General features: G+C 45.9%; 1 gene segment (V, D, J or C); it reads right to left on the reverse strand.

Annotated features, from left to right (window-relative positions):
- Positions 1-860: 860 nt before the first annotated feature.
- On the reverse strand, positions 861-27752 carry LOC125633029 (T-cell receptor beta-2 chain C region-like). The segment is given in 5 exon segments: positions 861-1083; positions 2944-3050; positions 4143-4160; positions 4593-4928; positions 27680-27752. Coding segments are annotated over 5 exon segments (489 nt in total).
- Between the last annotated feature and the right edge of the window lie 105 nt (positions 27753-27857).

Raw genomic sequence — 27857 nt, forward strand, 5'->3', positions numbered from 1 at the left:
TCGGGCTTTGGTTTTTTCACATCCCTGACTGACGTAGCTATGCTGATATAACTTTTTAAGTATAGATCAAGCCTGAGAGTGTAAGCGCCTGGTGTCAGGACGCTTTTCTTTTTACCTGTAGAGTGCCATGTACTCCTGTGGGTTTGTGTAGAGATACTTAAGATAGATATTTAGATAGCTGGACAAAACGGGGGAGGGAGAGTTAAGCTTTCATTTGAAGCATGTGATATTTTCCATTATCAAAAACAGGACTGGATGAGATGGAACAGTGTTTTTTTTCCAACACAGCAAGAAGTAAGATCCTAGTGTAGATGGATGCATGGCTCTCTCCTGGTAAACTAGTAGACAGGATGACACTGGACTAGACGGTCCAATGCTTTGATCCACTGTAACAGGAAGGAGAAAAACTGACTAGTGGGAACACTGAGTTTCTTTCGGTAAAGCAGGAGGTGGGTTCCTCTTGGCAAAGCAGAGGGTGCGATACAAGAGTAGGTGCACAGTGGGATGACATCACATGGAGACTCCCTATTGCAATGAACTCATATACCGCAGCCAGTACAATTGCTACATAATTCACACATAGAGACCCCTTGGGAGATTGGACTACAATTCTAGCTCTTCAGCTCAAGAAACACAGGCCTCTTCCGTTTACACTACGAGCGACAACCCAACCCCACTCCCCCACTTAGCTGAAACAGTAGCATTAGGTCCCTTATCCTTTCTGTGGCCTGACATCATTCACTTATGTATTCACAAACAAAGCCAGTTTCTAATACATTTTGTTCTCTAAGTTCTGTGAATGTTACAGGCATTTTTGTTTCATACTTCAGCGGCTGACAAAAAAAATGCAGAAAACCTCATTAAGGATTCCATAAATGTTTATTAAAAGCTGCTGTTTCAAACAAGCAAATACAGCCAGACAACCCCAAATTGCGGTCTTTGTACATTTATTGTAACAAAAGCCTAAGTGCTGTGCTGATTTCTGAAACAAATCAGGACTTGTAAAACGAATGCAGCTGCAGCTCCTTCTTTCGCCAGGCAGCTGTGCCATCCGCCTCAGGCCAGCTTCTTCTACTGCACTTTCTGTGGGAGGGAAGGGAATAGAACTGGAGATTAGTCATGGGCCACCGCTAACCAGAACCAAGCAATGATCATCCTGTGATTGAAACACCAGGGGGAGGAGCAAACAGTCAAGTTTTCCATAATGCAGCTTGTTCATGCACAGCCATCCCCATCTCCATTCTGGTTCATAAATTAAGGATCTAGATAGATTAATTGATGAGGAGACATTAAAGGAACTAAAAATGTACTGGGTACCTAACTGACAGAAGGTTGATCAAATTATATCAATATTTTAGTAGATAGATAGATAGATCAACTGTTTCTCCTTTCACTGATGCTGGTGTAAATCAGGGATAACTCCATTTACATTAATGGGATTACACCAACATAATACTGGTTTAAGGGCTGGTCTACACTAGAAAATTAGGTCAGTATAACTATGTTGCTCAGGGATGTAAAAAATCCACACCCCCGAGTGACAGAGTTAAACTGACCTAACCCCTGGTGTAGACAGCACTAGGTCAACAGAAGAATTTTCCCATTGACATAGCTACCACCTCTCAGGGAGGTGGATTATCTCCTCCGACAGGAGAACCACTCTCACCAGTGTAGGTAGTGTCTTCTGAAGAGCTGCAGCGTTTTAAGTGTAGACAAACCCTTAGTAACAGAAAAATCAGGGTCACTGTGTTTGAATGGTGTACACCTCAAGGATAGACACAAATTGAGTCCCTGGGACTAGACCTCAGGGAACAACCCTCTATTGGTTGGTGAGGGGGAAGAAAATGGCAAATTGTGACCAAATGTGTCTTTTTATCTGTAATTTCTCAGATTCCCACTGCCACCAGCCAGTGCTCTAGCTGGAGGGGATTCACTGCTATTTTACAGTTGGTGCTTCCTGTTAAGTAGTGGTCAGGGGCATATCTGACGGGTGAAACCTTACATTGAATTTTCCCATGCAGTCACTAAGGCTATGAAAGTTTCTGCACAACAGAAACAGTGTGGTTTTGCTTGACTATGCTGAAGGCCTCATGTGTGATTGGAAAAGAGTCAGCTCAGAAGGTCTCAAGATATTTCCGATAAGCACTGTTAAAAATGAGAAAGAATGGATGACTACAAGCACACCACTAGATAAACAAACTTTCTTAAAAAGAAAAGGAATACTTGTGGCACCTTAGAGACTAACCAATTTATTTGAGCATGAGCTTTCGTGAGCTACAGCTCACTTCATCAGATGTACATCTGATGAAGTGAGCTGTAGCTCACGAAAGCTCATGCTCAAATAAATTGGTTAGTCTCTAAGGTGCCACAAGTATTCCTTTTCTTTTTGCGAATACAGACTAACACGGCTGTTCCTCTGAAACTTTCTTAACTCACTCTCTCTTTCATTTTTTATTCTTTCTCTCTACATATCTATTTATCTCTCTTTTTCTTTCTTTCCCTCACATCTTTTCTGATTCTCTCTCTGTTCTCTCATTTTTCCTGTTGTTTCTCTCTCGTCTTTCTTCCTCTTCTCTCAGTTTTCTCTCATTCCCCATCCTTTGTCTATGTCACATTTCACTCTTCCTCTTCCTTCTTTTGTTTCTCTCTTGCATTCTCTCTCTCCCCTTCTCTCTCAACACTTGCACTCTCTCCATCACTCTAGCTTACTCTCTTGCAAACCAAGAGGTGCAGAGACATGGGGAAAAAGAAAAAACACTTCACTGAACTTTTTTGCATCTTAAAAGTTGTGGAGATTTATTTTTGTGTGTGTGTGTGTGGGGAAGATAGAGGTTCATGGCTGGTTCTCACTTCGTCCAAGCTAGTCCCCTCCCCACCCACCACCTCTCTTCTAGTTAGAAAGCACCTGGCCCAGAGTGCATAGAATAAGAAAACACCTCTCACCTTGTTCCTTAGCATTAGCCCCATCACAAAGACCCCATACAAGGCACTCTTGAAAATGAGCAGAACATACACACTCTTGCCTGCCATGGCACTTCTCAGATATGACTCTGAAAAGCAAGGGGGAAAATAATACATCAAAGCTAACAGAGAAGTGAAAATTTCTTTGGAGAATTTATCCAACCCAGGGGGGTTCTTTTAATCCTGTAGATTAGCAGAAGATGTTGCAACGCTTATCTGTAAAATCCACTTACTGTCCATTTGGCTGCCTATGGCTGTACCACCAAGGAGGGCTGGATCTCCAAAGCTAAAGATTGTCAGCCCTGGCCAGCAATTGGTTTGGAGACTGCTAAGGAAAACCTAAGAGTTTGAAGAAGTGGTGGTGACGCTGAAGGTGGCAGCCTTCCCCCAGAGATAACATTGATCCCAATACATCAGTGTGGTGCTAGGGGGTGCTGTGCTGCAGAGAGCGGGGTAGGTGACTCAGTAGGGGGTACTCTCCCTTCTAAGTCAGTACTGACCCTAGTGACCCAGTGTGGTCTTAGGGTCTCTGTGCTGCTGAAGGTGATATCTTTAGCATGAGATCTAAAGCTGAGGACCTGGCCACTGGTGGTTAGAACAAGTCCCACAGAAATTTTTGTGCGTTCAGGGGTGTGAGTCCCAGTGTGTGTGCCTACGCACATACTCACACGTGCACACCCACGTCTCTGTGAAACAAGAAATATGTACACGCATGTGCACCCACACATACAAATATGCACATACCCACATGCACACCCCCCCACAGCAGTACCTCAGGGTACACATACCCACATGCACACACCCCCCCACAGCAGTACCTCAGGGTACACATACCCGCATGCACACACCCCCCACAGCAGTACCTCAGGGTACACATACCCGCATGCACACACCCCCCACAGCAGTACCTCAGGGTACACATACCCGCATGCACACCCCCCCACAGCAGTACCTCAGGGTACACATACCCGCATGCACACACCCCCCACAGCAGTACCTCAGGGTACACATACCCGCATGCACCCCCCCCCCCACAGCAGTACCTCAGGGTACACATACCCACATGCACCCCCCCCCCCACAGCAGTACCTCAGGGTACACATACCCACATGCACACCTGAACATTCATGTGCACATGCACACAGGCGTACAGTACAGAGGAAGAAGGGGCCTTAACTGACCTTCTGAGACACTGCAACCTGAAAGGAGAAACAAGCAGAAGTTAGTATCTGAGCCCAGCTATCTGTGCCTTTTACAAGGAACTCCCAGTTTCCCACAATTAATTGGGTTGGGGAAGGGCGGAAGGGAGAATTATGTGTCTATTCACTAGCTTGTAGGAGAGCAGATTTGGATTCCAGTCCTGGTCTCAGATCCCAAGGGCTGGCAGAGGCTGGAGTGTGGCATACAGTGGTCTTGGTGCCCCAGGGTTTAGCAAATTGCTCTGCTTTGCAGAACTCTGAGGTGACAATTCCCACTCTTGGACTCTCTCTTGGGACAGCAGTGATTTAAGTGGTGATGCCCTGATGTGCTGGGCAGGAGCCCTGCCTTCCTTTCCAACTCCTAATCCCAGAGGTGGGAATGCTGCAGAGGCCAGACCCCAGCACCCTAGGGCTTTTGTGCTCAGTACTCACCAGCTGCACCATGGATGACTTCATCATATCTTTGCGTGTTATTCCCGTAGAACTCAACAAAGCACTGGAATCTATTCTTGGAGTTGGAAAATTCCTGGTGTGAGATCCTCAGGCGGCTGGTCAGCGAGTATGATTTTGATGTTTTGTCCATGATAGATTCATCTGTCCTCACCCCCTCTTTCCTCTCAACATCGTTCACCCGCCAAACCAGCTTGATGTGGTCAGGGTAGAAATCTGTGACCAGGCACACCAGGGTGGCCTTCCTCTTCTCTTTGATCTCCTGCTTTGACGGGGGAAAGATGGCCACTTTGGGGGCGGTGATATTGAATCCATCCTCTGGAACAGAAATCAAGATGACACAGAGAGCCCTACAGAAAGCTTCTCCTGCCGTGTGACAACAACCCCTCCCAGATCCGTGTATTTGACTCTGTATGTGTTGTGTGAGGAGGGAGATGTTTCTAGAGGCAAATTCAATGCCCTCTTTAGAAATCTACACAGGAGGCCCATCATTTTAAACCAAAAGAGAAAATTATATTTTTTGACTATACTGTACTCGAGTCTGAATCAGTAACTACTGTATATGTACCACTTCCACTGAAGTCAATAGAAAGTGTTGGCTGCAGAATCTGGCCCCAATATTTAAAAAAGACAGCTACAGAGTAAATGTAAAGTCTCTATATCCAGTCATTCATTGAGGCCTGTTTCTCTTTAATTCTTTACTGCACTGGGGTGCCCTGTGTTTCACCTCAGAAAAAGATGCTGAAGACTGCACCCTCCTTTTGCTAACCCAAACTTTCCAATCTCTCAGCAAGCTCTCCTTGCTTTTTCTCCCGCAATTTTAAAAAGGACAAAAGAAATAAAAAATCCAGCCCACAAATATCCAAAGAGAAGCTTGAGACAGAAGCCCAAGACTGTGAATGTTTTGTTATTTAGCAAACAAACAAAGAAACAAACCAACAAACCCTTCCTTACCCAGGACAGTCAGCTTGGTTCCTGTGCCAAAATACTGTTCATATCCAGAGCACAGAGACAAAGGGCAGTAGTAAAACTCAGCAAAGTAGCAACTTACGGTTCAAGGGCTTGACTCTACACACTCCTCACACAGGCTGAACTCTCACTGAAGTCAATGGAAGTTTAGCCTGAATAGGGACTGCAGGGCTAGGCCTGTGGTGTCTCTCTATAGAGACAAAGTGAACACATGTGAGTACAAACCTATATGACCATGAAATGAGCACATAGGGAGGATCTCTGCTGTTGATGTACTTCCCACTTTCACAGGACTCATCAGCTCCATTCCTGCCACTACAGTTTTCTTTATCCTGCTCTTGACTTTGCAGTGGCAGAGGGGATCCTTCACCCACTCCACGAGGGGAGTCCATTCCATGGCCCACTTCCTCTGGCTCGTAATAAATTTTTCCTATTGTTTAATACTAGCTTTTCCTTACTGGACCTTAGGTTTTCCATCTTTGTCCTGCCATCTTTTGAAAGAGATCCCCATTCTTCCTCCACATATATTATTTCTTCAAGGGAATGGTGTCTAGACAGTGCCTTACTGGAGTGGGGAGGCAGTGTGTTGCAATGAGCAGAGCACCAGACTCTGTGGGCCAGATTTTCAAAAGAGCTCAACTCGCATTTATGCAGCAAACTAGGAGGCCAGATTTTCAAAGGCTCAGCATATTGGGTGGAGAGCTCTTTTGAAAATCAGGCCATGAATAAGGAGGCTTGGGTTCTGTTCCCAACTAGGCCACACTTGTTATGTAACCTTGGGCAAGTCACTTAACTGCTCTGTGCCTCAGTTTCCCACGCTCTAAAATGAAGCTTGTAATGTCCACCCATCCTAGTGAAGTGCTTTGAAATCTATGGATGAAAAATACTAAATATTATTATGAAGAGTTTCAGAGTAGCAGCTGTGTTAGCCTGTATTTGCAAAAAGAAAAGGAGTACTTGTGGCACCTTAGAGACTAACCAATTTATTTGAGCATAAGCTTTCGTGAGCTACAGCTTCCTAGTATATATTATTAAATTAACATGTTATCTGTGGACCTCTATGAATATAGCCTAAAAATCAAGCTATTAATTATGGATGGTTGAAATTGTTTTTATTTCTACTTGTTTTATCAAAAAAATGGAAACATTCTGTAGAAATGTCGACTGAAATAATTTTTTTGTTTCCTTCAACATTTTTCTGAGAAAAGAATTCCTATTTTTAACTAGTGCTCCTATTCATCCAACCATCCCTGTGTCTCTTCTACCAGCATTACAGAGGGATAGTATGGGCTACTCTAATATATTGCAGAACCAGGAGCACATGGGAAAGAATTGTGAATAGAAAAAATAAGGCTGACCACTCCATTTCCTCATGGTGAGGGTCTGTTAAGCTGTGTCTGCAGATAAGTGTGTCTGAGTGAGCAGAATCCCAGCCCTTAGACGTGGAGAAAAGACTTGTTTCATTACACCTACTGTACCCTCTCTTCTCAAGCAGAGTAAGGCTACTCCTTACAGCAGTGGCTCTCAACCTCTCCAGACTATTATACCCCTTTCAGGAGGTTGATTTGTCTTGCGTACCCCCAAGTTTCACCTCACTTTAAAACTACTTGCTTACAAAATCAGACATAAAAATACAAAAGTGTCACAGCACACTAGTACTGAAAAATTGCTCACTTTCTCATTTTTACCATGTAATTATAAACTAAATCATGAGCACCAGTTTGAGAAACACTGATATAGTATATAGCGCAGTATAAACAAGTAATTGTCTGTATGAAATTTTAGTTTGTACTGACTTTGCTAGAGACTTTCATGTAGCCTGTTGTAAAACTAGGCAAATATCTAGCTGAGTTGACATACCCCCTGGAAGACCTCTGTGTACGCCCAGGGGTATGTGTACCCCTTGTTGTGAACCACTGCCTTACAGTACACTCTCAAGGGGCTTTGACCATTTCCCTTTGGAGACTATTTCAAGATCTCTTCCCCCCTACTCTAGAAATTATTCCTGATACATTATGTGGAGGATTTCTCTTTAATTCAGTTCCAGCCCCTTTATCCCTAGCTATTCCCTCACGGACTACACTAAAAAAAAATCATCTTCCTCCTTAGTATTTCATCCTTCCCTGTCTTTCTCTCTTGTGTGTCTTCTTTGTCTGTTTCCCTTTTTATTCCTTTTTTTCCGTCACCTTTTTATTACAAATCCAGCATACTCTCCTTAAATATGCTCTCCAGACATGTCCCAGGCAGATCACATAATGTTAGGCACAGAATTATCTTCTTTCTGACATAGGTTGGTACAATCACATACCAGCCAGAAAAAATCTCTGGGGGTGAAATCCTGGCCTTATTAAAGTCAGTGGGAGTTTTGCCATTGACTCCAGGGGAGCTGCGATTTCACGCAAGTGTTTTCCTTTTGCGGATCCTATCTTCCCAAAATGAAGATGCCTTTTATTGTCTATGGGTTTCTTAGGAAACGTACAGATCCTACTGGGTTGCTAGAGACAGATCAAGAGATGATAAAAGTATTTATTTTTCTTACCTAGAACTGTGAGTCTGGTCCCGTGTCCAAAATATTGCACCGAGCCAGAACCAGAACACAGCGTTTTCCTCCCATGCTACAAATGCCCTGGAACCGGGACTCGTTTCTACTTACCTGTGTTTCATTATTTTATGTTTCTCTGCTTTGTCCCTCACTGTCTGTCTTAATCTCTGTCTGTCTGTTTCTCTGTCCCTCTTTTCTCTAGATTAACCCCGTTAGAGACAAGTTCATCAATTTGGCTGCCACCAGAAATGCTTCTAAAAACTGGGTTTTATTCCAGTCTCTTTGCCTGCTATTTTCTTTCTTTCTTTCTTTGCTTGCACTCACCCAGAACTGTCAGCTGTGTCCCTGCTCCAAAGTACTGCGTTCCAGTTCACAGCCTCTTGGAGCTGAACCAAAACCATCCCTCCCAATCCTCCTCCCCATCCAAACCCCACCAAAACCACTCTACACTCCTTAGGGACTGGGCAGAACAGGGCTGCTTTGGTGGGGCTAGGGAATGCTGCCATCTCCATAAAGTGCCGTTAGATTGTATTTAGTCTATTTTCTCCTAGCCAGTGAAGAATTGTTCTCTATATTCTATTCTCCTAGACTTTGTCCTGCCCTAGCTTTAAATAACTCAAGCAATGAGATATCCTACAGTTCACTTGCGGAGAATATTTTACATTCTGCTATCCACCCCAAAGGCTTCCCTCTTCATTCAGTTTCACCGATTCATGCTTCAAGAATCCTGCCCCTTTCACACTCCCAAACCCAGTCCTCTCCCAGCATGGGGTGTAGGTTATGTTATTTTGCCGTCATTTTCACTCACCCAGAACTGTCAGTCGAGTTCCAGCTCCAAAATACTGGATGTCTGTGGAGCACAGCTTTGCATTGCAACACCAAAACTACTCACTACCCAGTCTGGGCTGATCCCCATAAGATGCCATTGTTAACCCTTAAAATGCTGGACTCTTCCAGAATCGTAGCCAAAGGCATGCTCAGGAGAAAGTATATGCACTAGCCATCTAGCTGTGCTGTCTCAGCAGCATTTAGAAGACTAATATCTTGTATGTGCTCCCCAGTGATGATTTGGATATTTCAAAAGATCCCTCATTTCCCTTTCCACAGTAAAGTACCTCATCCTCTGCTTCTGAACCTCAGCATCGCCACGCACTCCCAGGGTCAGTGTTTATCCTTCAAGCTCCTTCTCCCGCCTTCCCACCCCCCCTGCTTTATACCCTCATCCAATCTCTCTGTTTGTTCTCCCAACTGCTGCAGGATAGTCCTATTATTAATGAATGTCTGGCTCCTGACCTCAGTCTTCTTCACCTCACCCCCTTTTCAGAGACAGATGCTCCCTTAGATATTGCAATGGAAAGACAGAGTCATCCCAGGGATTATACTGGATCGCGGTGGGGGAGGGGGCAGATGCACCACCTCTGAATAGGTGTAGTCTAATTTTGGGGTGCTGGCACTGCATGGGCTTCATTTCTAAGAGAATCCAGCCAGCACCCTAAGTGGGCACTGAGCAGGGCTTCCCGGAGTTTCCACCAGATTTATATTGCAATCTAGATATAGAATACCACTCTAGGGGCCCATGTGCTCTCCCTTCTTTCTCTGATTAGATTTGAGATCTCCTCCTATTCCAGACTTGAAGGAGATGCTCCAGACATTAACCACGAAATTAAAACACTTTCTTTTTCTTTCTTTCTTTCTTTCTTTCTTTCTATCTTTCTTTCTTTCTTTCTTAGCATGGCAAGAAAATGTTGGCAAAGTTAACACTGCAGTTGTCTGTGCCCAGGACAAATTTAATAGCAATAATGGGTTTGTTCTTTTCCCCAGTCATCAACTGCTTTCCTTTCCCTCTGTCTCTCTCAGTGTCTTTCCCAAAACCCTTTTCTTGGTGTATTTGCCAGCCTATGACCTGCTGGCTGTGGCCCAGACACAATTGCTGGTATCTCTTACCTAGAACTGTGAGCCGTGTTCCCTCTCCGAAGTACAGTATATTTGTAGAACACAGCCTGACACCCCTGTCAGAAAAGTCCTCTCTGGAGAGGGGAAGGGAGGGAAGGAGGCAGTGGGCTGCAGTAATGGAGAAGTTCTCTTCCTCCTCTTATCTGTCAATGAAAGAGCCTGAAATCTCCCATCTCTCCTCCCCCAGGAGAGCAATTCTTGGCCTCTGGGTGATGAGGGAATCTGCCTGTTTGGGAGTGCTGAACACAGCATTGTGGTCCTAGAATCAGGTCACATTCCATCCAGATTTAACCCTTTCCAGCTTTCCACCTTCTTTCCACCCACTCCTCCAAGCCCACACAGGAGGGCTTCTCCTTGCATAAGGAGTGGGAATTACTCCCAATGGGAGTTACTTGTACCCTGTTTGTATTGTGCTTTATGCAATCCTAGCCTTCATTGTCCTAAGCAATTCCCACTTCTCGTGGGCCACTCCCCATCCCATATCATGCCACTGCACAGCCTGACAGATCTTCTGATCTGCCTGTTAAGACATACTCACCCCTTTGCAGCCTGGCATTCCCCCCTTTTCCTCAGTTTCATCCTGTTGACCCTACATTTACCCTCTTGGAGCACCCTTAATAATTCCTCCCCCTGCCTACCCTTCCCATGTATGTAGAATGCTTAGCTGGCATTTAGTCAAGTGAAACATATTTTATCTTAATCTTTTCCCATCCTTCAGTCCCTCCTGCTCTGTCAATATCTTTCTGGCATTGAGGGACCCAGAAATGAATGCAGTTTTCAAGGTACGTTCTCAGCGGAGCTGTAGAAAGGGGGTCTATACCATGCATAGCATTCTCAGTAGGGTCCGAGCACCACTGACTGGTAAATACTGGTCTCTGTCTATCTGTGTGGAAGATGACAATGTGTCACCATAGAAGCCTCTCCCAGGGCCAGTGGGAGACAATTGTTAGATCCCTGCAGTTTTTCTGGCTGCCTCCACTTACCTAAGACAGTCACTTGGGTCCCTTGGCCAAAGTTCAGTGGGGAATTGTAAGAACACAGCGTGAAACTGTTATAATCAAAGTGAACATCTTCAAAGGCAGAGGCAGCCCAAAGTGTAAAGCCCAAGGGAGCCTTGATCTTGTCTCATCCAGCAGTTGCTGGAGGCTAGTAAACACTAGTCATAGGAGTATCCCAGCGGGGAGTGGGGGGTGAACCTGTACATTTTGTGTTCTCAGGGCATAAGCTGCTCACTGGCTTGTGCCAGCAGGTAATTGTCCCCCATGCCATGTAACACTAACACAGAAATATCTGTTCACAGCCTGCCCTAAACCTTTCCAACCGTTGCTTCAGGCAGCTGCCTCCTGTTTTTTCTGTCTCCAGATCTGTAGATAATTCCCTGTTCCTTTGGAGGGATCTACAGACTCTGATCAAGTCCCACCACCACCTTGAGCCAGCTCTCCCCTGGGTTACATACACTGAGCTCCCTCAGTCTCTCTTGAAACACTCAGATCATATCATGAAGGTTTATTGCCTTGCTATCTATATTATCTCCAACTTTGTTATTTTTAGTTCAAGTAGCGAGATGTTTCGGGGAATTCTCATCCCTTCTTCAAATGGCTTTCAGATTCACATTCTCCGACTCCACATGTCTCTTTGCCTCTGTCCCTGCCTGGGTTCTTCTGTGTGTTTTCCTTGTTCTCTCCATTTCTTTGTTTAGTTAAATGACCAAGGATCACTTTTCATCCTGCCACCCACTGAAACCAGTGCAACTGTGGGAAATATTAACTACTAAGGTAAAATTGAAATGATAAGGTAGAATATCCACCTTTCTCATGGTTACATTTTAGACGCTGATCTTAACAGGGTTAAATGGGAAAATGCCCACTCTCCCTGCAATGTGTCTAACCAAAAAATAAATAGTTATATGGGGACAAATTCCCCCAGACAGGAATTGTAGATTTTGCTAAGTTTGGTTCAGAGATACTTTGGAAGATGCATTTTCTTACCTAGAACTGTGAGCCTGGTCCCCTCTCCAAAATATACCAGCTGTGTGTTTACACAGACAATTTGCTCACTGCTAAAACCTCCAGACAGCAGCCCAAATGGCAGTGATTATTACCCTGAAACTTCTGCTAAGGTGAAGAAGACATTAAACCAGGCTTCCTCTAACCTCTAATTGGAGCACCCGGTGCTGGCATAGCATCAGTGCTATGGGAAAGAGAGGATGATGCCTCCTTGGAAGGCACATTAAACTGCTTTGGAGGAGATATTAAACTGAGTTCCCTTCTGCTCAGCCCTCATGGGCTGTTCCAGGTGGAGATTTGAGACCCACAGGGCGCTTATTGGAAAGAGCTCCTGTCCAGACAACATTTCTTCTCTTTCAGCTAAAACACATTGTAATACCGGAGGCTACATACCAGCAATAGTTGAGTTCAGAACATCAGCTACATTTGTTTGCACAATATTCAATGTGCTGCACTTAAAGTGCTTTAGGGAGACAAGGAACGTGACAAGCTTTGAGAGAAAAAAAATCCTTCTTTAGATCTTCCCATGGCCTCTTTGCCCACCTGCCTCCCAACACTGAGCCAGTTCAAGCTATGCACTAGAGGAGATATTCCAGGACACCCCTGATTCTCCCCAAACTGATCCCTTCCAAAATTTGCCAGTGCCTTTACAGTGGTGACTTTTAATCTGCTTGGATTTCACTTACCTAGCACTGTAAGCCTGGTGCCCTCGCCGAAGTTAGCTTCAGCATAGTTACACAGTGATAGACCCACAGCCTAGAAAAACCAGTGTCCCCCAAGGGGCTGCCATTTCTCAGGTGGACTCTATTCTCTGCTCCTTTTACCCTTCCTTGAATACTGAATTTACCTGATGAAATGTCAGCCTGTTGCCTATTTGCAAACCTCTGGGAATTTGGGTATTTGAGTCACATCATAGAAGTTAGAGATGGCAAAGACTTACCTTCCTTCCCCAATCCCATAGCCAGGGCAGGATTACCCCCTACAGTGCAGTCTCTAGGTCTTTGTCGCAGTACTCACTTTAAATGGTCCTGGAGATGGGGCCTCCTTTCCCTCTTTGCACCCTTCTAAATGGTTCTCATACCTTCCGTTAGCCACCTTTATCCAAGCTATTACATTCATTTATTCCTGTCTAGTAAATTAACCCCTTACTGCTGTCAGTTGCTCTTATCAGACATCCCTTCACTAATGGACTGTGTTTGGGATAATAGACAGAATGGCCACGAAGAAACTTACCCAACACTGTCAGCCTGGTACCCTGGCCAAAGTACTGTGGTGTGTTTACACAGTGTTATGAAGGGGTACAGGAATCACCTGCCTTCAGCTATGGGAATAAGGCAGTCTCAGGGAAGTTACCAGTTGGGGGAGGGGGTGTGGATTATCCAAGGAGACACAACAGATTTAGGTAATCTTATATAAAATAATGTGTCTGCCGCTCCCCCCACCCAACCTCCAAGCACTGAGTACAGTGTTAGAAAATGCTGTGTTTATGGAAGACGGATTTGATGAAAAACCCCTGTATTCACTTGGAATATCATCTAATCTAATCTATCTATCTATCTATCTATCTATAAATCTCCACAATCTCAACCCCACCCTACAACTGAGTCCAGTCTGAGACTCCTGTTCTCGTGTAATTTTAGAAGCAGTGACCCTTTCCTGTGGTCAAAGGGCAGTGGTGGTGGTGTGCATGGGGAAGGGAATTCTTCTGGATTTCACCCACCCCATGCTGCAACCTGTTCCTTCAGACCCTGTTCTGGACAAATTTGCACACATGACTTTTTCATTTACTCTTGAAAAAGGTATTTCATTGTCACCAATTATTTAATGCCTGAGCTTCTTTTCCTTACCTAATACAGTCACTCGTGTCCCGGAACCAAACTGTGCTGGAGATGAATCACAGCACTACAGAGACCATCTCAAAATACACCGCTCCCCAGAGCAAAGGTAGGGACAGGGAACTGTGATAATCATCTTGTAATACCCTGGGAGGAGAGGAAACAGACCCTGTTTGGGATAATAGACAGAATGGCCCAAAGGAAAGTTACCAAACACTGACAGCCTGGTCCCCTGGCCAAAGTATGGCTGGCTGTGTTAGGAAATAACTGTGGGATGGTCTCCCAAAGGGAAGTGGTGGAAGCCCCTCATGTAAGACATTGAAAACTGGTCTGGACAGAATCCTGGAGAATCTCCTGTAGGGTATACTCTCACCTGGGAGAGTTGGGGTGGGAGGATGGAGAAGATGGGAGGTGATAGGCTTTTTTAGATCCCTAATTCCTAGAAGTCACTTACCTAAGACAGTGAGTCTGGTCCCCTCTCCAAAGTACACGGCGCTGCCAGAACACAGTGTTGGTAGGCCTGGCGAAATCAACCACAGTTTTCCCTAGCCACCTTGGGGTGGGATTCCAGCGACACTGGCCCCTCTGGGAAAGATACTTTGAGACACTGATGGAAGGTGCAGAAAAGTGGCATGTGGAGGAACGTGGCTGCCATGTGTCTTGATTTTCAAAGGCAACCACCCGCATTTTATTCCTCTACAGAGGATGCCCATCTGGTACAGACTGTCCTATCCTGGGGGGTCCCATAGATAGAAAAGCTATTGGGTGAGCCAAAGGGAATCTCCTCCCACCGGGGTCTGCTGTGTGGTCTTGGTTAGGAGTCATTCTTTGTGGCCCAGGAACACGTCAGGGTTAGGATGAACAAAACCTTGAAAATGTGCAGGCAGCTCCTAGTGGAGCCTTGGGTGTCAAGAAGTGCACATACCCCAGGGGGCCTTGCATCTTATCCACTACATGAGGGAGGTTTTTGTAAAGGCCTCCCTAGGGAATGTATCACCGTGGCCCTGCTGTCCCCACAATCGTTCAACCTCATGCAAAAACATCTCCTCCCTCAGCCCCGCCCCAGAGTCACCCAGCAGAGGCAGGGCCTGGGGAAATGGCAGGGTCTGTGCTTATACTGAATAAACAAGGGAAAACGGATGATGTTGCTGGGGGTGATCATACCAAACAGACACCTGGCCGGATAGAGGGGTTCCTGGGTTTCTCTAAGCAGGAACTTGCTATGCTCCCTCCCCACTACCCTTCACTAAGCCAAACTGGTATTTATAGCTTACGAGAGGGAGAGGGGAGCTGTGAGAGGTGGGAAACCACACAGAGGTACCCAGCCTAGACACACACGTACAGACAGCTGCACAGATACACATAGATTGTAGGCAGTGTTGTTGTAGTCATGTTGGTCCCAGGATATTATATGTAGCTATGACACTTTAAGTAACTTTCCCAGCCCTGAAGAACAGCTCTGTGTAGCTGGAAAACTTGTCTCTCTCACCCAAAGAAGTTGGATCACCTCACCCACCTGATCTCTCAAATACACATAGAGACATGAATACAAGCACAAACACATGATACAAATGACACATCATACCGAGTGGTTACACAGGCACAGGCAGACATATACACACAGAGGAATGTGCCGACACACACCCAAGAACATGCAGAGAATAGCAAAGGCACAAATACACTGCAGAAGGATATGTGCTGTCACACACACTCAGAGGCAGGTATGGAGAGTCACATGAATGGCCTCTCCCTCTCCCCATAGAATCATATGTATAGATACAGATGTAGAGTCACAAACAAACATGCACGTACCTAGTCAGACTCGCCCCCACAGAGAAATTAACTGAGCTGGTCAGAAAATGTTCATCGAGAATTTTATCTGACAAATCTTTGAATAAAAATGTTTCCTGGGTTTTTATTAGCTCTAGAAATTCAGCACAGCTACAGATGTATGCATTCCCACCCAGAAGCCCATGGACTGACACACTCAATCCCAGCAGACCAGGAGATTATTCATACAGGATCCATGAGATCAGGTGAGAATACTGGGAAGACACTATGGCTTTGTTATTCTTTGAGCATGAAATCAGACTCTCAGCACTTAGTTTAATGGAATAAGTCAGGAATGGGGAAAGCCAGGTCAGAAGAAATAAAAAGCCACCCACTGAGCCGATGTAGAGGTTTAACAACTGTGTGTGTGTGTGTGTGTGTGTGTGTATGCAGAGCATGGTTTCCTACCCTTGCTCATTTCATCCCAAGAAGCCTGTCTCTCTCTTACTCATGCGGTTCCTCCATCCACTTGTATAAGCACTATGGCCTATCTCCTCAAATCTAATTACCTTTGAGGATCTGGGCCCACATGACTGAGAGACCAGCATTCCTATAGTGTCTTTGAACCCAGAGATTCACAAAGTGCTTTACAGACAATACACAGGGGCCATTCACTTGGAAGGACACTGCACAACATTAGCACAGAGAGAGAGGAGTTAATGCCATATCCCCTGATGCTGCAAGGGAAATCTGAGGTCAGAGGAATATAGTGCACCTGCTGGAATTTTTCCAGGAAACAGGTAACCATAAAACCTTAACTCTTGCAAAAATTGCTTTGGGACCTTTAAGCATCATGACTGGCCCTGGGCTTTAGCTCTTATATTGCTTCCAAATAATGGCATCTCCAGCAGCAGAGCACCCCTTAGCATCACACTGGGGCATTGGGAGCCGTACTGACTAAAGGGGAAGAAGTCACTGATCCCACTCCCTACTTAGCCTTGGTTTTGCTTGGAAGGCTCCCATTCATATGCTGATCAGGGCTAATCCTGCTTAGTGTATGAGTTCTGAACAGATCACAGCCACCCAAGGTAGTATATCTGTGAGTCCCAAGGTCAGTTTTTGTCTGGCAGCTTCAGGGTTTTGCAACAGTGTGTGACTGGTGGCACAAAAATACAGGGCAGCTCTTTTGGGGTGTGAGTTGGGGGCATGTATTTGGTCCTTACCTTTTGAACTTTCCTCAGTGGCAGCCATAATCTGTTACCTTGAAACTTCTCTCTACAAGGTTTATAATATCTTAGGTTTTCTTAGCCAGTTCTTCCAGATCCAGCTTCCCTTTTCATTTCCTTCCAGCCTTTCTCAGAAGGGTCAGTTACCCCAATTTCTAGGACTTTTTATGACCCCTCATCCCAGTTCAGAGCAGTGCCAGGCATTGCAGAACTGTGAGTTTATTCCCTAGTTAACTAAGATCAAAACATCACCTCTTTCTTTCTAATCACAGATGATGACTGAAGTGGTTTAGTGAGTCCACTGATTGGTTTTAAGGCTACAGTGAATTTGGTGCTGGGAAAAGATGCTGGACTGACATTCTTTGGATCCTGAAGTCCACTCAACAGGGACAGCATGGGCCGTGGCTGGTGTAGGCTTCTTCACACACTGCTCTGTCAGCATGTCCCATCCCTGACTTGCAGTGATCACCTCCATGAGTGAAAGGGGTGTTCAGTCTCCATGACCCATTTACTCCACGGCTTCTCTGCTGAGAATGGCAGCAAGGAGACCAAATAATAGCACCTGTAGGGGGTGGGGTTTGTGATGCATGCCTGGTATATAGATTGCAGGGTTTTGCATGACCCTGATGAGAGCGATGCTGGGTCGACACCCTGTTTATTATCTGTAAACCACAGACAGAACAATGCTCGGAAGCATGGCCCACAGAACAGTACCACCTGCGCTGTGACCTCTTGGAAATGCTTTGTATCATTGTCATCTCAGTGTTGCATGTGGTTTTGAGAATAAGACCTACATTGGCTGACAGGTGGAATGGAATGGTGACTCACCAATCACTTGTGACTCCGAGCGTTTAACCACATGCAGAGACCAAACCCCCAGGGCCTTGTTATTGAAACTTCTGCTGCCTTTTCAATTCTGCACTGACACAATATGAACAGCTCCTCCCCTCATCTGCTATGCTCTCTACCTTCACCACATCCTCCCAGCTCTCTGCTGCTCCCCACCACACATCTTCTTGGCTCCCTTCCCCCATCTTCAGGCTAACTGACTTGGGCTAAGATTGTGTCAGGTTTCTCATGCTAGGAAGGGTCAGTACTTAGACGGAAGACTTTCAAGGAAAAAGCAATTGGTACAGGGAGTGGTTTGGGTGACTCAGTAAGGGGCCTTTTCTCCTGTAAGTCAGCATTGACCCAAAGGTCCCTGCATGGTGCTAAGGGGTGCAGGGCTGCAAGAAAGGGTGTGGGTGACTCAGGAGGTGACTTTCTCCCATGTAAGTCAACACTGACCCCAGTGTCCCACCATATTGCTGGGTAAAACAGTGTGGCTAGAGCTGAGTGGTAAAGTGAAGATACTAATTATTTCTAATAATTGGAGGTCCCATGCTGTGGCAACTTTAGGGCTATGTAACCTGTGCAGTTGCATTGGCCCACATACTTCTGTGTCCCATGGCACATTCACACACCAGACAGTGTCACTCCAAGTTTCATGTGTGTTTTTGTGGCACCCACAGGCCATGGTACCGGTGCATTTCCATCCTCACTCCCTCCTTGGTTAGTTGCCCTTCCTCTCCAGCTCTTGGCTTGTACACACCATGAGGTTTTGAGGAATAGCCGTGGGCTTCCTAGTACAGGGCCCCATTCCCGCTTGCTAGCGTTGGAGGCAGAGTACCCTGTCCCAGTTGGCTCCCTAGACAAAAGCAGAGACTTACCCCATAGTAACAATCCAAAACACTGAATGTAGCCAAACATGTTCATGAGCTACTTGGTGGACGATGACAAAACCACACATGTAAGCAGGGTTACTAGACAGTGGCTGTTAAGTAGTTATCCTTTACATAGTCCCCCTGGCCCAGTGATGTATCCTGGAGAGATTACATCAAATAATTGCACAAGGGATGTCCAGTCACAATAGAACAAGGAGAGCACTGTCTGTCTGTCTGTCTATCTGCCCTTAGTGGTCTTGAAGGATGCTTGGGTGAGGTGTCACCTTTTTGCAGGAAGTTCAGATCGTGGCTGGCTCACTAGCTAGAAATTTGCTTCTGAGTCCTTTGGTTGGCTTGCACTGTCTAGACAGCTGGAAGTCAGGCATCTTGTGTGGGTCTTACTGGAGCACAGAATGGAGACTAAACTACAGTAACTCCTCGCTTAATGTTGTAGTTATGTTCCTGAAAAATGCTACTTTAAGCGAAACAGTGTTAAACAAATCCAATTTCCCCATAAGAATTAATGTAAATAGAGGGGGTTAAGTTCCAGGGAAATTTTTTTCACCAGACAAAAGACTATATTTTATATAATATAAGTTTTAAACAATTTAATACTGTACACAGCAATGATGATTGTGAAGCTTGGTTGAGGTGGTGGAGCCAGAGGGTGGAAGAGGGTGGGATATGAATGTCTTACTGCTAAATGATGAACTAGCACTCGGCTGAGCCCTCAAGGGTTAACACATTGTTGTTAATGTAGCCTCACACTCTACAAGGCATCACGAATGGAGGGAGCGGAGACAGCGCGGCAGAGAGAGACAAAGACACACACCACACCGTGTGTAAGAGAGAGACGTGAATGCTGGCCTCACTCTAAGTACAGTGCCTGTTTAAGTAGATCAGCAAGTTGAGACAGCAGCTGCTGCCAGGTCCTGAGCCCTGTCGTGTCCCCCCACCTGCTCTGTGTATGGGGTAAAGGAGCGGGGGGAAGTAGCAGGGGGAGAGGGATACCCTGACATTAGCACCCCTTCCCCCCCTCCCTTGCACAGCAAGCAGGAGGTTCCCTGGAGCAGCACACTGCAGTGGGGGGAGGGACAGCTGGACTGCCGGGCAATTGATAGCCTGCTGGGCGGCTGCCGCACAGGGAGCTTAGGGAAACTGATAGTGGGGCTGCCGGCCCACCCTGGTTCCAAGCCCCGCTCCAACGGGCTGCTTTTTCTGCAAGCCGTGGACAAAGCAGGCGGCTGCCCAACAACGTTATAAGGGAGCACTGACCAACTTTAAACGATCATGTTCCCTAATTGATCAGCAACGTAACAATGAAACAACATTAATCGGGATGACTTTAGGTGAGGAGTTACTGTACCTGCTTCAGCTGTCTCCCAGCTTGTCCCTTTTTACTAATCCAGCTCTCTGATCTACTTTCACCCCTTGGTCCTGGCATCCACAGGCTAGTTTCTGTGCCTGCCCTTATGCCATCCATGGCTGGGCCTGGCCTAAAATACAAAAGGCACAGAAGTGGTGTAAAGCCATCTTTTTCCCCTTCCCCTTGTTCCCTATGCTCAGCTCATATCTGGTGCAAGGGAGAACTGGGCCCAAGATGTTCCTACCCTGATCCACCTGAGGCCATCCATTCCTTTGCTCATATAGAACAAAGCAGAAGAGAAGAAAAAAAGCACAGTCTTCAAATAGGACATTTTCCATAGTTTTTCAGTAGGTAAGTGAAAGTAGGCGCCTAAAGACCTTTGAGGGTCTTGGTCTTTGTATAGCTTCCCCAACTGCAAAGCCCTGGGAAAATGCCATCTAGGCATACAATGACCCTCTCATCTGGTATCCTGTCTCTGATAGGGTAAATGCTGAAAGCTTCAAAGGAAACTGCAATACATCTCATTATTATTATTTTTTACTTTGTCCAAACTATGTAAGGTACCTTGCCAAATAGAAAGATATAATCCATGCCCAGGAGAGCTAACAGTCTAATCTTAGATATAAATAATAAAGCACCTAATGATACAGTATTCAAGGCCCTTCATTTTTGCTATTTATTGATTTTCGCTGAAAAATTCCCAGGTGTGCAAAAAGCCAGTATTTTGGTTTTACTGATTTTCACTCAGATTTTGGCTTTTTCGCACCTGACATTGCTTTGGAGACGCTCCTCTCATGATACTAGCCCTTCAGCATGGCCCAGGGCACAGAGCCCCATCCACTTCCCCTGCTGGACAGAGCCTGTGCAGGGCAACCGGATGGGGTTGTGCTGAAGGGTTGGGGTCAGCAGGGGGCTCTGTCCAGCAGAGGGATCCGTACTTATAGGGGTGCAGCCTCCTGATCCCCTCCTGATCCTGGCACTTCTGCGCAGCCCCAACTGCTTCCTCTCCACAGTAGGAGAGTGAGAGGGGCAGGGAGCTGGGTCCCAAATCCTGGTGCTTTATTTCAGCAATTAATATTAACCACGACAGTCAGTGCTCACCTAGTACAGTGAGATGGGCTCCCTCCGCAAAATTTAGTGTGCTGGCTGCAGAGCACAGTAGTAGGGGTCTGGTAGGAAACTGAGCAGCTGCCTCTCCTTCCCCATAACCAATACTGTGACTATGGGGGAGCTATGATCCCTTTTCCTGTTCCCACCATCATAATTAGTGTTTTGTTTTACAAACTGTTTTCAGTTGCCTTCAAAGCCTCTCTGGCATACGTAAATGCTCAGTGTGCTTATAGATCCTGCCCTCAAGGAATAGAGAGTGGAGGAGACATGGAAACAGAGAGAGAAACAAAGACAAAGAGACAGACAGAAAAAAAGAAGGACAAAGAGAGAGGGATGGAGAGAAAGAGAGAGAGAAAGAAAGGCAAAGAAAGAGACAGAGCTAGAGAAGGACAAAACACAAAAAGACAAGGTAGGTGAGCTAATATCTTTTATTGGAACAACTTCTGTTGGTGAGAGAGACAAGCTTTCAAGCTCCATAGAGCTCTTCTTCAGGCCTGGAACCAGACTTCTCTCACCAACAGAAGTTGGTCCAATAAAAGATATTTACTCTCCCCTCTTGTCTGGGACCAACACAGCTGCAACAACACTGCAAAACACACAGAAAACATAGAAGGCCAGAGAAATGGGTGGACTAGGAATGAAACAGAGAGATTGAGACATACAGGCAGACACATAGAAAGAGAGAATCTGAAAGAAATCTATTGATACAGTAGCCTAGGAATAGTCTATTTTATATACCCACTTGCCAAAGTCAATGTTTTTTGATGGGTGAGTACACGATCATTGTTTTTTTCCCCCTTATCTTCACAGCAAGACCAATTGGGTAGAGACTGTGCCTTGAATAATTGTCTTGCCAGTTTTCCCTCACTTCCACTTGTGTGAATGCTACATGTCACTAGCATAAGCGAAACTTTTAAGCGTCCTTCAGGGGAGTGAGGAGATAAATCATGACCTCTTACCTGTAACAGTGAGCACAGTGCCAGCTCCGAAGATAAGGGGAGAGGTATTAGAACACAGCTGTAAGCTGTCAGAATAAAACCCACAACAGCTAAAGCCTGGCCCAGCCCCCACTGCTCCCCAACTCAGGAAACTTTGTAGCAATCATGGCTAGATTGCATTACTGGAGACTGCAATCAGACTATTCTCCGGCATTTGACAGCAAAAGACAGGAGGCAAAGAGGAGCGTATGATTCTACAACGTCCTTCCTATGTTATCTATCTCAAAACAGCCCCCAGAGAGGGTGAAAGAGAGGGACAAGAGAGAGGAACTGTGTGTGGGAGACACAGGGAGACAAAGAGAGAGAGAGGGAATAAGAACATTACAGAGAGAGGAAAATCAAGAAAAAGATAGAGTGACAGACAGGCAGTCGGACATTTTACTGGGGTCAGTGAGAGAAGAATGTAGTGGAGCGCAACCGTCCCAGAGATGCCATCAGGCTATGCTCTCCCTAACTACCCTCCCCCCCATGGCCCACAGCCCAGGAGCCAGTAGCCCGTTCCTTACCCAACACCGTTAGCCTGGTCCCGTCTCCAAAGTACTGCTCACGGTTGTTACACAGTGAGGCAGGAGAGTTGCAAAAACCACATGGACTGGGGACGAGTCCCCCATCCCCAACCTCCTTACTCCCTTCAGAAATGGCTGGAGAGAGCTGTTACTTCTTCCTTTCTCCTGTCATAGGACTCCCAGTGGGTGTTCATGTTATAATACACCTCAGCCCAGGGAGGACACGAGAAGTGAATCACTGCAACCCCCCAACCATCTCATTTTATCTTTTTTGGCCCTATGTAATTGCTCTGTAGAGTGAGGAGATTGACCTAGTCCCATGGCTGAATCCAAAACGAATTAGACACACATATGGCTCAGAATACAACATGCAATAACACCAGCTAGGGTAAAAACACCAAAACTATCAATCCACAGGTTCCAAGGCTTGTGTTGGCCATTGCTTGGTGTCAAGCCTGCCACTATGATACCAGATGGCACTAGCAGCTACTTTATGGATGGGGTGGGGGTCACACATGCCTCTGCAGCATCTGGTATTAGCTGTGGGTCACTGGACTAGATGGACCAGAGGCCTGTTCCAGTAAGTGGGACATAGGACTAGGTGAAGCACTGGTCAGATCTCCAATGGCAATACCTCAATAATATCACAAACAACACACAACTCAGGCCTCTCTCTTACCTAGGACAGTGAGTTTGGTGCCATCGCCGAAGTATTGTCTTTCAGAGTTCACACCATTATGCAGCTGCAGGAAAACCTACCTCCAAACTCACTCTGCTGAACCCACCCTGCAATCTATCCCCCTCCTCGCCATGCACCAAAAGAAGGAGAAACCAAAGGCACAGCAAATTATAATGCCATTGAAATAACAGATGGAAACCAGCTGTTAGGTCACACCAAATCCATCCCTGCTGTGGGGCAGCGCAGGACAGGTCCCTGCAGTGTCTTCTTCAGGGCTCTATCTACTCCAGGTTTAAATGACTCAACTGATGGGAGACACAGTCAGACTCACTGTAGGAAATACTTTCTAATATCCATCCAGAATCCTTCCCTTTGCTCATGGTCATCTCTCTCTCCCCTCTCCCCCATCTAAGTCTTATCTCACTTAATGTTTATGCTCTGTTAAAACAAATATTGATTCATTTAAGGTTGGCGGGGGCCTTCCAGACCATTCCCCTCCGTCGTGGCAGGACTGAGTTCACTGTCCCTAAACCATCCCCAATAGTTGGGCTTCTAGTGTCTGCCTTGATCTCCAGAGATAGTGATTCCACATCATTCCTTAGCAGCTTGTCCCATCCCCCAGGCTGTTCAGAGTTTCCTGAACACAGTAAGAATAATGGTTCCTCAGCAAGCACCGGGGGGAGACCCTCTCTGCTCCATTAGTTTTTCTTCCCTGTCTTGACCAGAAATCTTCAAAGTGCACTTTGCAACTTTGTTGGCTGCAGTCAATCTGGGTCCTACACCTTGAATTCCTTGAGGCCAGGTACCTGAGACTTACTCACATCTCATAAAGATTTATTAATCACTGAAAAATTACTATAGGACTCTTTGTGACTGTCCCTGTTGTGGAAATCACCATCAATAACCTGTAATCCTTCTATATCCTCATTACAAGGGGGCTGGTGCAATCAAAAAACTGTTGTTAGTAAGTACATTGACCCTGGGGAGAACTGTGTGCCAGTGACAACACAATGGCCATTTTTCAGGATTATGAAGGCAACCTTGTTTTGTCTATCATATCAAAGTTGGGGACTCCAAATCCAAACAGAGGGCCTACATGGGAGTATCCCCCAAAAGCGTTTTATTGTGTTTGAACCACATGCATTAGACCTGGTTTTCTATTGTCAGTAAGCAGCATCTTCTTCTGGGATTTTTGGATTCTCATTGCACTAAGCTTTCCCATTGGTTAAATGATCCCTTTTCCTAGGATAGCTGTGCCAAGAAGTCTGCCCCATTTGGTCTGTTGTTAGGGGCCCTGTGTCCCAATGGATGGAAAAAGAGCAACTGGGAATTAGAGCACAAGGCATCTGGGAGCACGGCTTGGGATAAAACGGATCGTTTGTTTGTTGTTCTATTTTGTCTGTTAAAAATATCATGCATATTTGTTTGTTACCTTGTCATCCCAGACAAAACATGTGTATGTTCAATCCCAAAGAGACCAGAGTTACTGAAGTTAATGGACTCTGGTTTGATCCCTACACACTATTGTTTGTGCTATCTAAAACATGATTGTAACTCAGTCCCCTCTGGATAGATGTGCTGATGCATGTGTTGGTTTTTAATGTTCTGTAGCCCCAGAATAACTAGCTCTCTAGGGGAATACTTACACCTTTGTGGATCAGAGAGATTTTTCAGAGGTTGTTATATTAATGCAAATTTAGGATACACAAATATATCACAGCCCCTCACCCTTCCTAATTCTTTGCCAGGGCAGCCCCATTGTCCACATATATTACATTCATTCAGCAACCCACAAGGAATTTTATGTCCTTACCTAGAACAGTGAGTTTAGTCCCTTCTCCGAAGTAGGCTGGGTAATTGGCACACTGGGAAAACACCAGCTCAATAACCAAAGGGGGACGTGGATGGGGGGGTTATTCCCAAAAGGGGAAGATCTGGGATTTCAAGGGATTATAAAGAAAAATGGGATTTTCTTACCTAACACAGTGAGTTTTGTGCCTGCGCCAAAATAGACTTTATCGTTGGTCACGGTGACAAGGGGCTGCATCATAAGCAGAAGAAAGGGACATGCTGCAGGTGATGTGGACAGACATAGGAGGTGTTTACTCTATCTAAAATCCCAGAGATGTGAGGGCCACTCAGCCCCGGTTTAGTGACCATTGGCATAAAAACAGTTCACATTGCTTATGTGCAACACTTAGCATTCACTAGAGCACTGTTCATTATTTATTGATCCTCTTATTGTTTTATTTATATTTCACACTCCAATTGCTTTATAGACATTATCTAAATCAGTAGTTCTCAAACTTTTGTACTGGTGACCCCTTTAACATAGCAAGCCTCTGAGTGCGACCCCCCCCTTATAAATTAAAAACACTTTTTTATATATTTAACACCATTATAAATGCAGGATACAAAGCGGGGTTTGGGGTGGAGACTGACAGCTCGCAACCCCCCATGTAATAGCCTCGTGACCCCCTGAGGGGTCCCAACCCCCAGTTTGAGAACCCCTGATCAAACAGTCCTCACCTACCCCTGTGAGATCAATACATATTGTCCCCATTTTATAGATGGGGAAACTGATGTGCCCAAGGTTATCAAGCAAGTCAGTGACAGTGCCAAGAACAGAACCTCCTGGTGACTAGTAGCTCCAGATTCCCAGTCCTGTGCTCCAAGGAGTAGGCAGCCATTCACTCTGTAACTAGTGGGTGTACAATGGTCAATGAAGTAGTTACTTAATGGAACCTAGGAATAACTATAAACAGGTGCTTGCAAAGAGTGTGATGTTTTCACCTTTTTATCCCTGAATTAAAGCAAAGAGCTCCTGATTTCATCTCCTCTACTGTCAGAGTGCCAAAGTCCTAGGAAGACCCTGATAGAACACTATGGGGTTTCCTAATAGATTAAAGAAATCAATCCAAAGCCCCAAAGACAGTCCAGGAGGTTCAGTCGCTGAGAGTCTAACTTCTGCCATCCCTGAGTTAATAATGAGGAGGGTCAAAGAGAAGCCTTGAACCTGTCACTATGATCAGCCAAGCCCAAAGGATACCGGAAGCTGAACTGGAGAGTGAAAGATCCAACGGAGTTTTACAGTTACATCGCTACTGCCTCTGTGTTTTGCATCCGACACAGCAAGTCATGTTTCTATCAGGTCTCTGTTATGTTTTGGATTGTCTTTTTCTGGGAGGGTTTTCACATGAATAAAGGGACACTTATTGCAAGACTTTATCACATCAGCAAAAGTCTCTCCCACTTGCACTGACATGCATTTTAGGTATACCCCAGCTGAATCAGTTTGGTTCACATATGTTTTAGCTCCAACCCAGGACTGGCTGTCCTACCAAACATAAATACTTCTCTGGTAGAATATGCAGGCAGAGCTGCTGATCTTTCTGTTGCCTCCCCGCTGGAGTGGAGCCAAATGCTCTCGATACATCCCAGACAGAACCCATGCTGTGCTGCAGTCTTCTAGGCATATCAGGCCCAGGTGGAGAGTCCCTGCTGCGCGGTAGAATGGTCTAAGTATGCCCCAGATGCAATCCACCTGCCTCGCTGCCGCACACGCGAGGCACAGCCCAGGGAGCATGTGCCTGCCCTGCTGCAGACTGCGCTATTGCTGTCCTGGTACACTCTCAAACGGGAAACCCACCGGGAGGTTTTTGTAAAGGCCCCCCTAGGGAATGTATCACCGTGGGCCCCCTGTCCCCACAACGTTACAATCTCATACAAAAACAATCCCACCCAAGGCTCCACCCCTCCAGGACTTCAGCCAATCACTATCAGAGAGCTTCTCCGAAACCACAATCTATTTCCTCAGCTGCTCCGTTACTGCATTTGTGGAGGAAAGTGTGTGTGTGTGTGTGTGTGTGTGTGTGTGTGTGTGTGTGTGTGTGTGTAAAGGAAGGATTACGTCTAACTTTAGCCATCTCTTCATAACACATATTTTTAGCAGAAGCCTTATTGCATGGCTAGAATAAGTCAGTGGCAAGCTTTTTCGTTAGTGAGCTGTTTTCAGAGACAGCTATTTTCTACCTCCACAGCATTCTGTGTGTTCCTGTTGCACCCCCTTCTCCCTCTGCCTTTCCCATTCCCTGTGAGATTGGCAACCCATGTTCAAATCTACCATAGATCTGATAGCACTGAGCCATGAGGCCCTGTGCACACCTGCCAGATGGGAGCCTTTGTTCACAGCTTTTCCCGAGCCTTGATATTTTCTCTGAAAACCTGGGCTGTGTTGTATGTGTTTATGCCCAGAGTGTGAGCGCAGTGCTAGAGAGATGCGCTAGATTGACCGTCCCTGGAGTCTCAGGCTTCTGTTTACCCTCGGAGTGGCAAACCTCCGAGTGGCATACCACAGGCAGTGGCAATGCAGGTTTCTTTCACTCCCTGTGTGTTGCAGTCCCTACCCTGAAGAGATCTCATCTGGGAACATGAAGAGAGCTGAGCCGCCGTGGCCCATTCAGTCCTTCACTTTTTTCCTGAGACGATCAGTAATGTGGTCAAGCAACAGAGATGATGATCGATTCTGTGAAGCACCACCGTTATATAGACGTTCTGGGTGGGCATGAGGTCAGGTCACATGAC

The sequence above is a fragment of the Caretta caretta genome, chromosome 1, assembly GCF_965140235.1.
Source record: "Caretta caretta isolate rCarCar2 chromosome 1, rCarCar1.hap1, whole genome shotgun sequence".
NCBI lineage: Eukaryota > Metazoa > Chordata > Testudines > Cheloniidae > Caretta > Caretta caretta.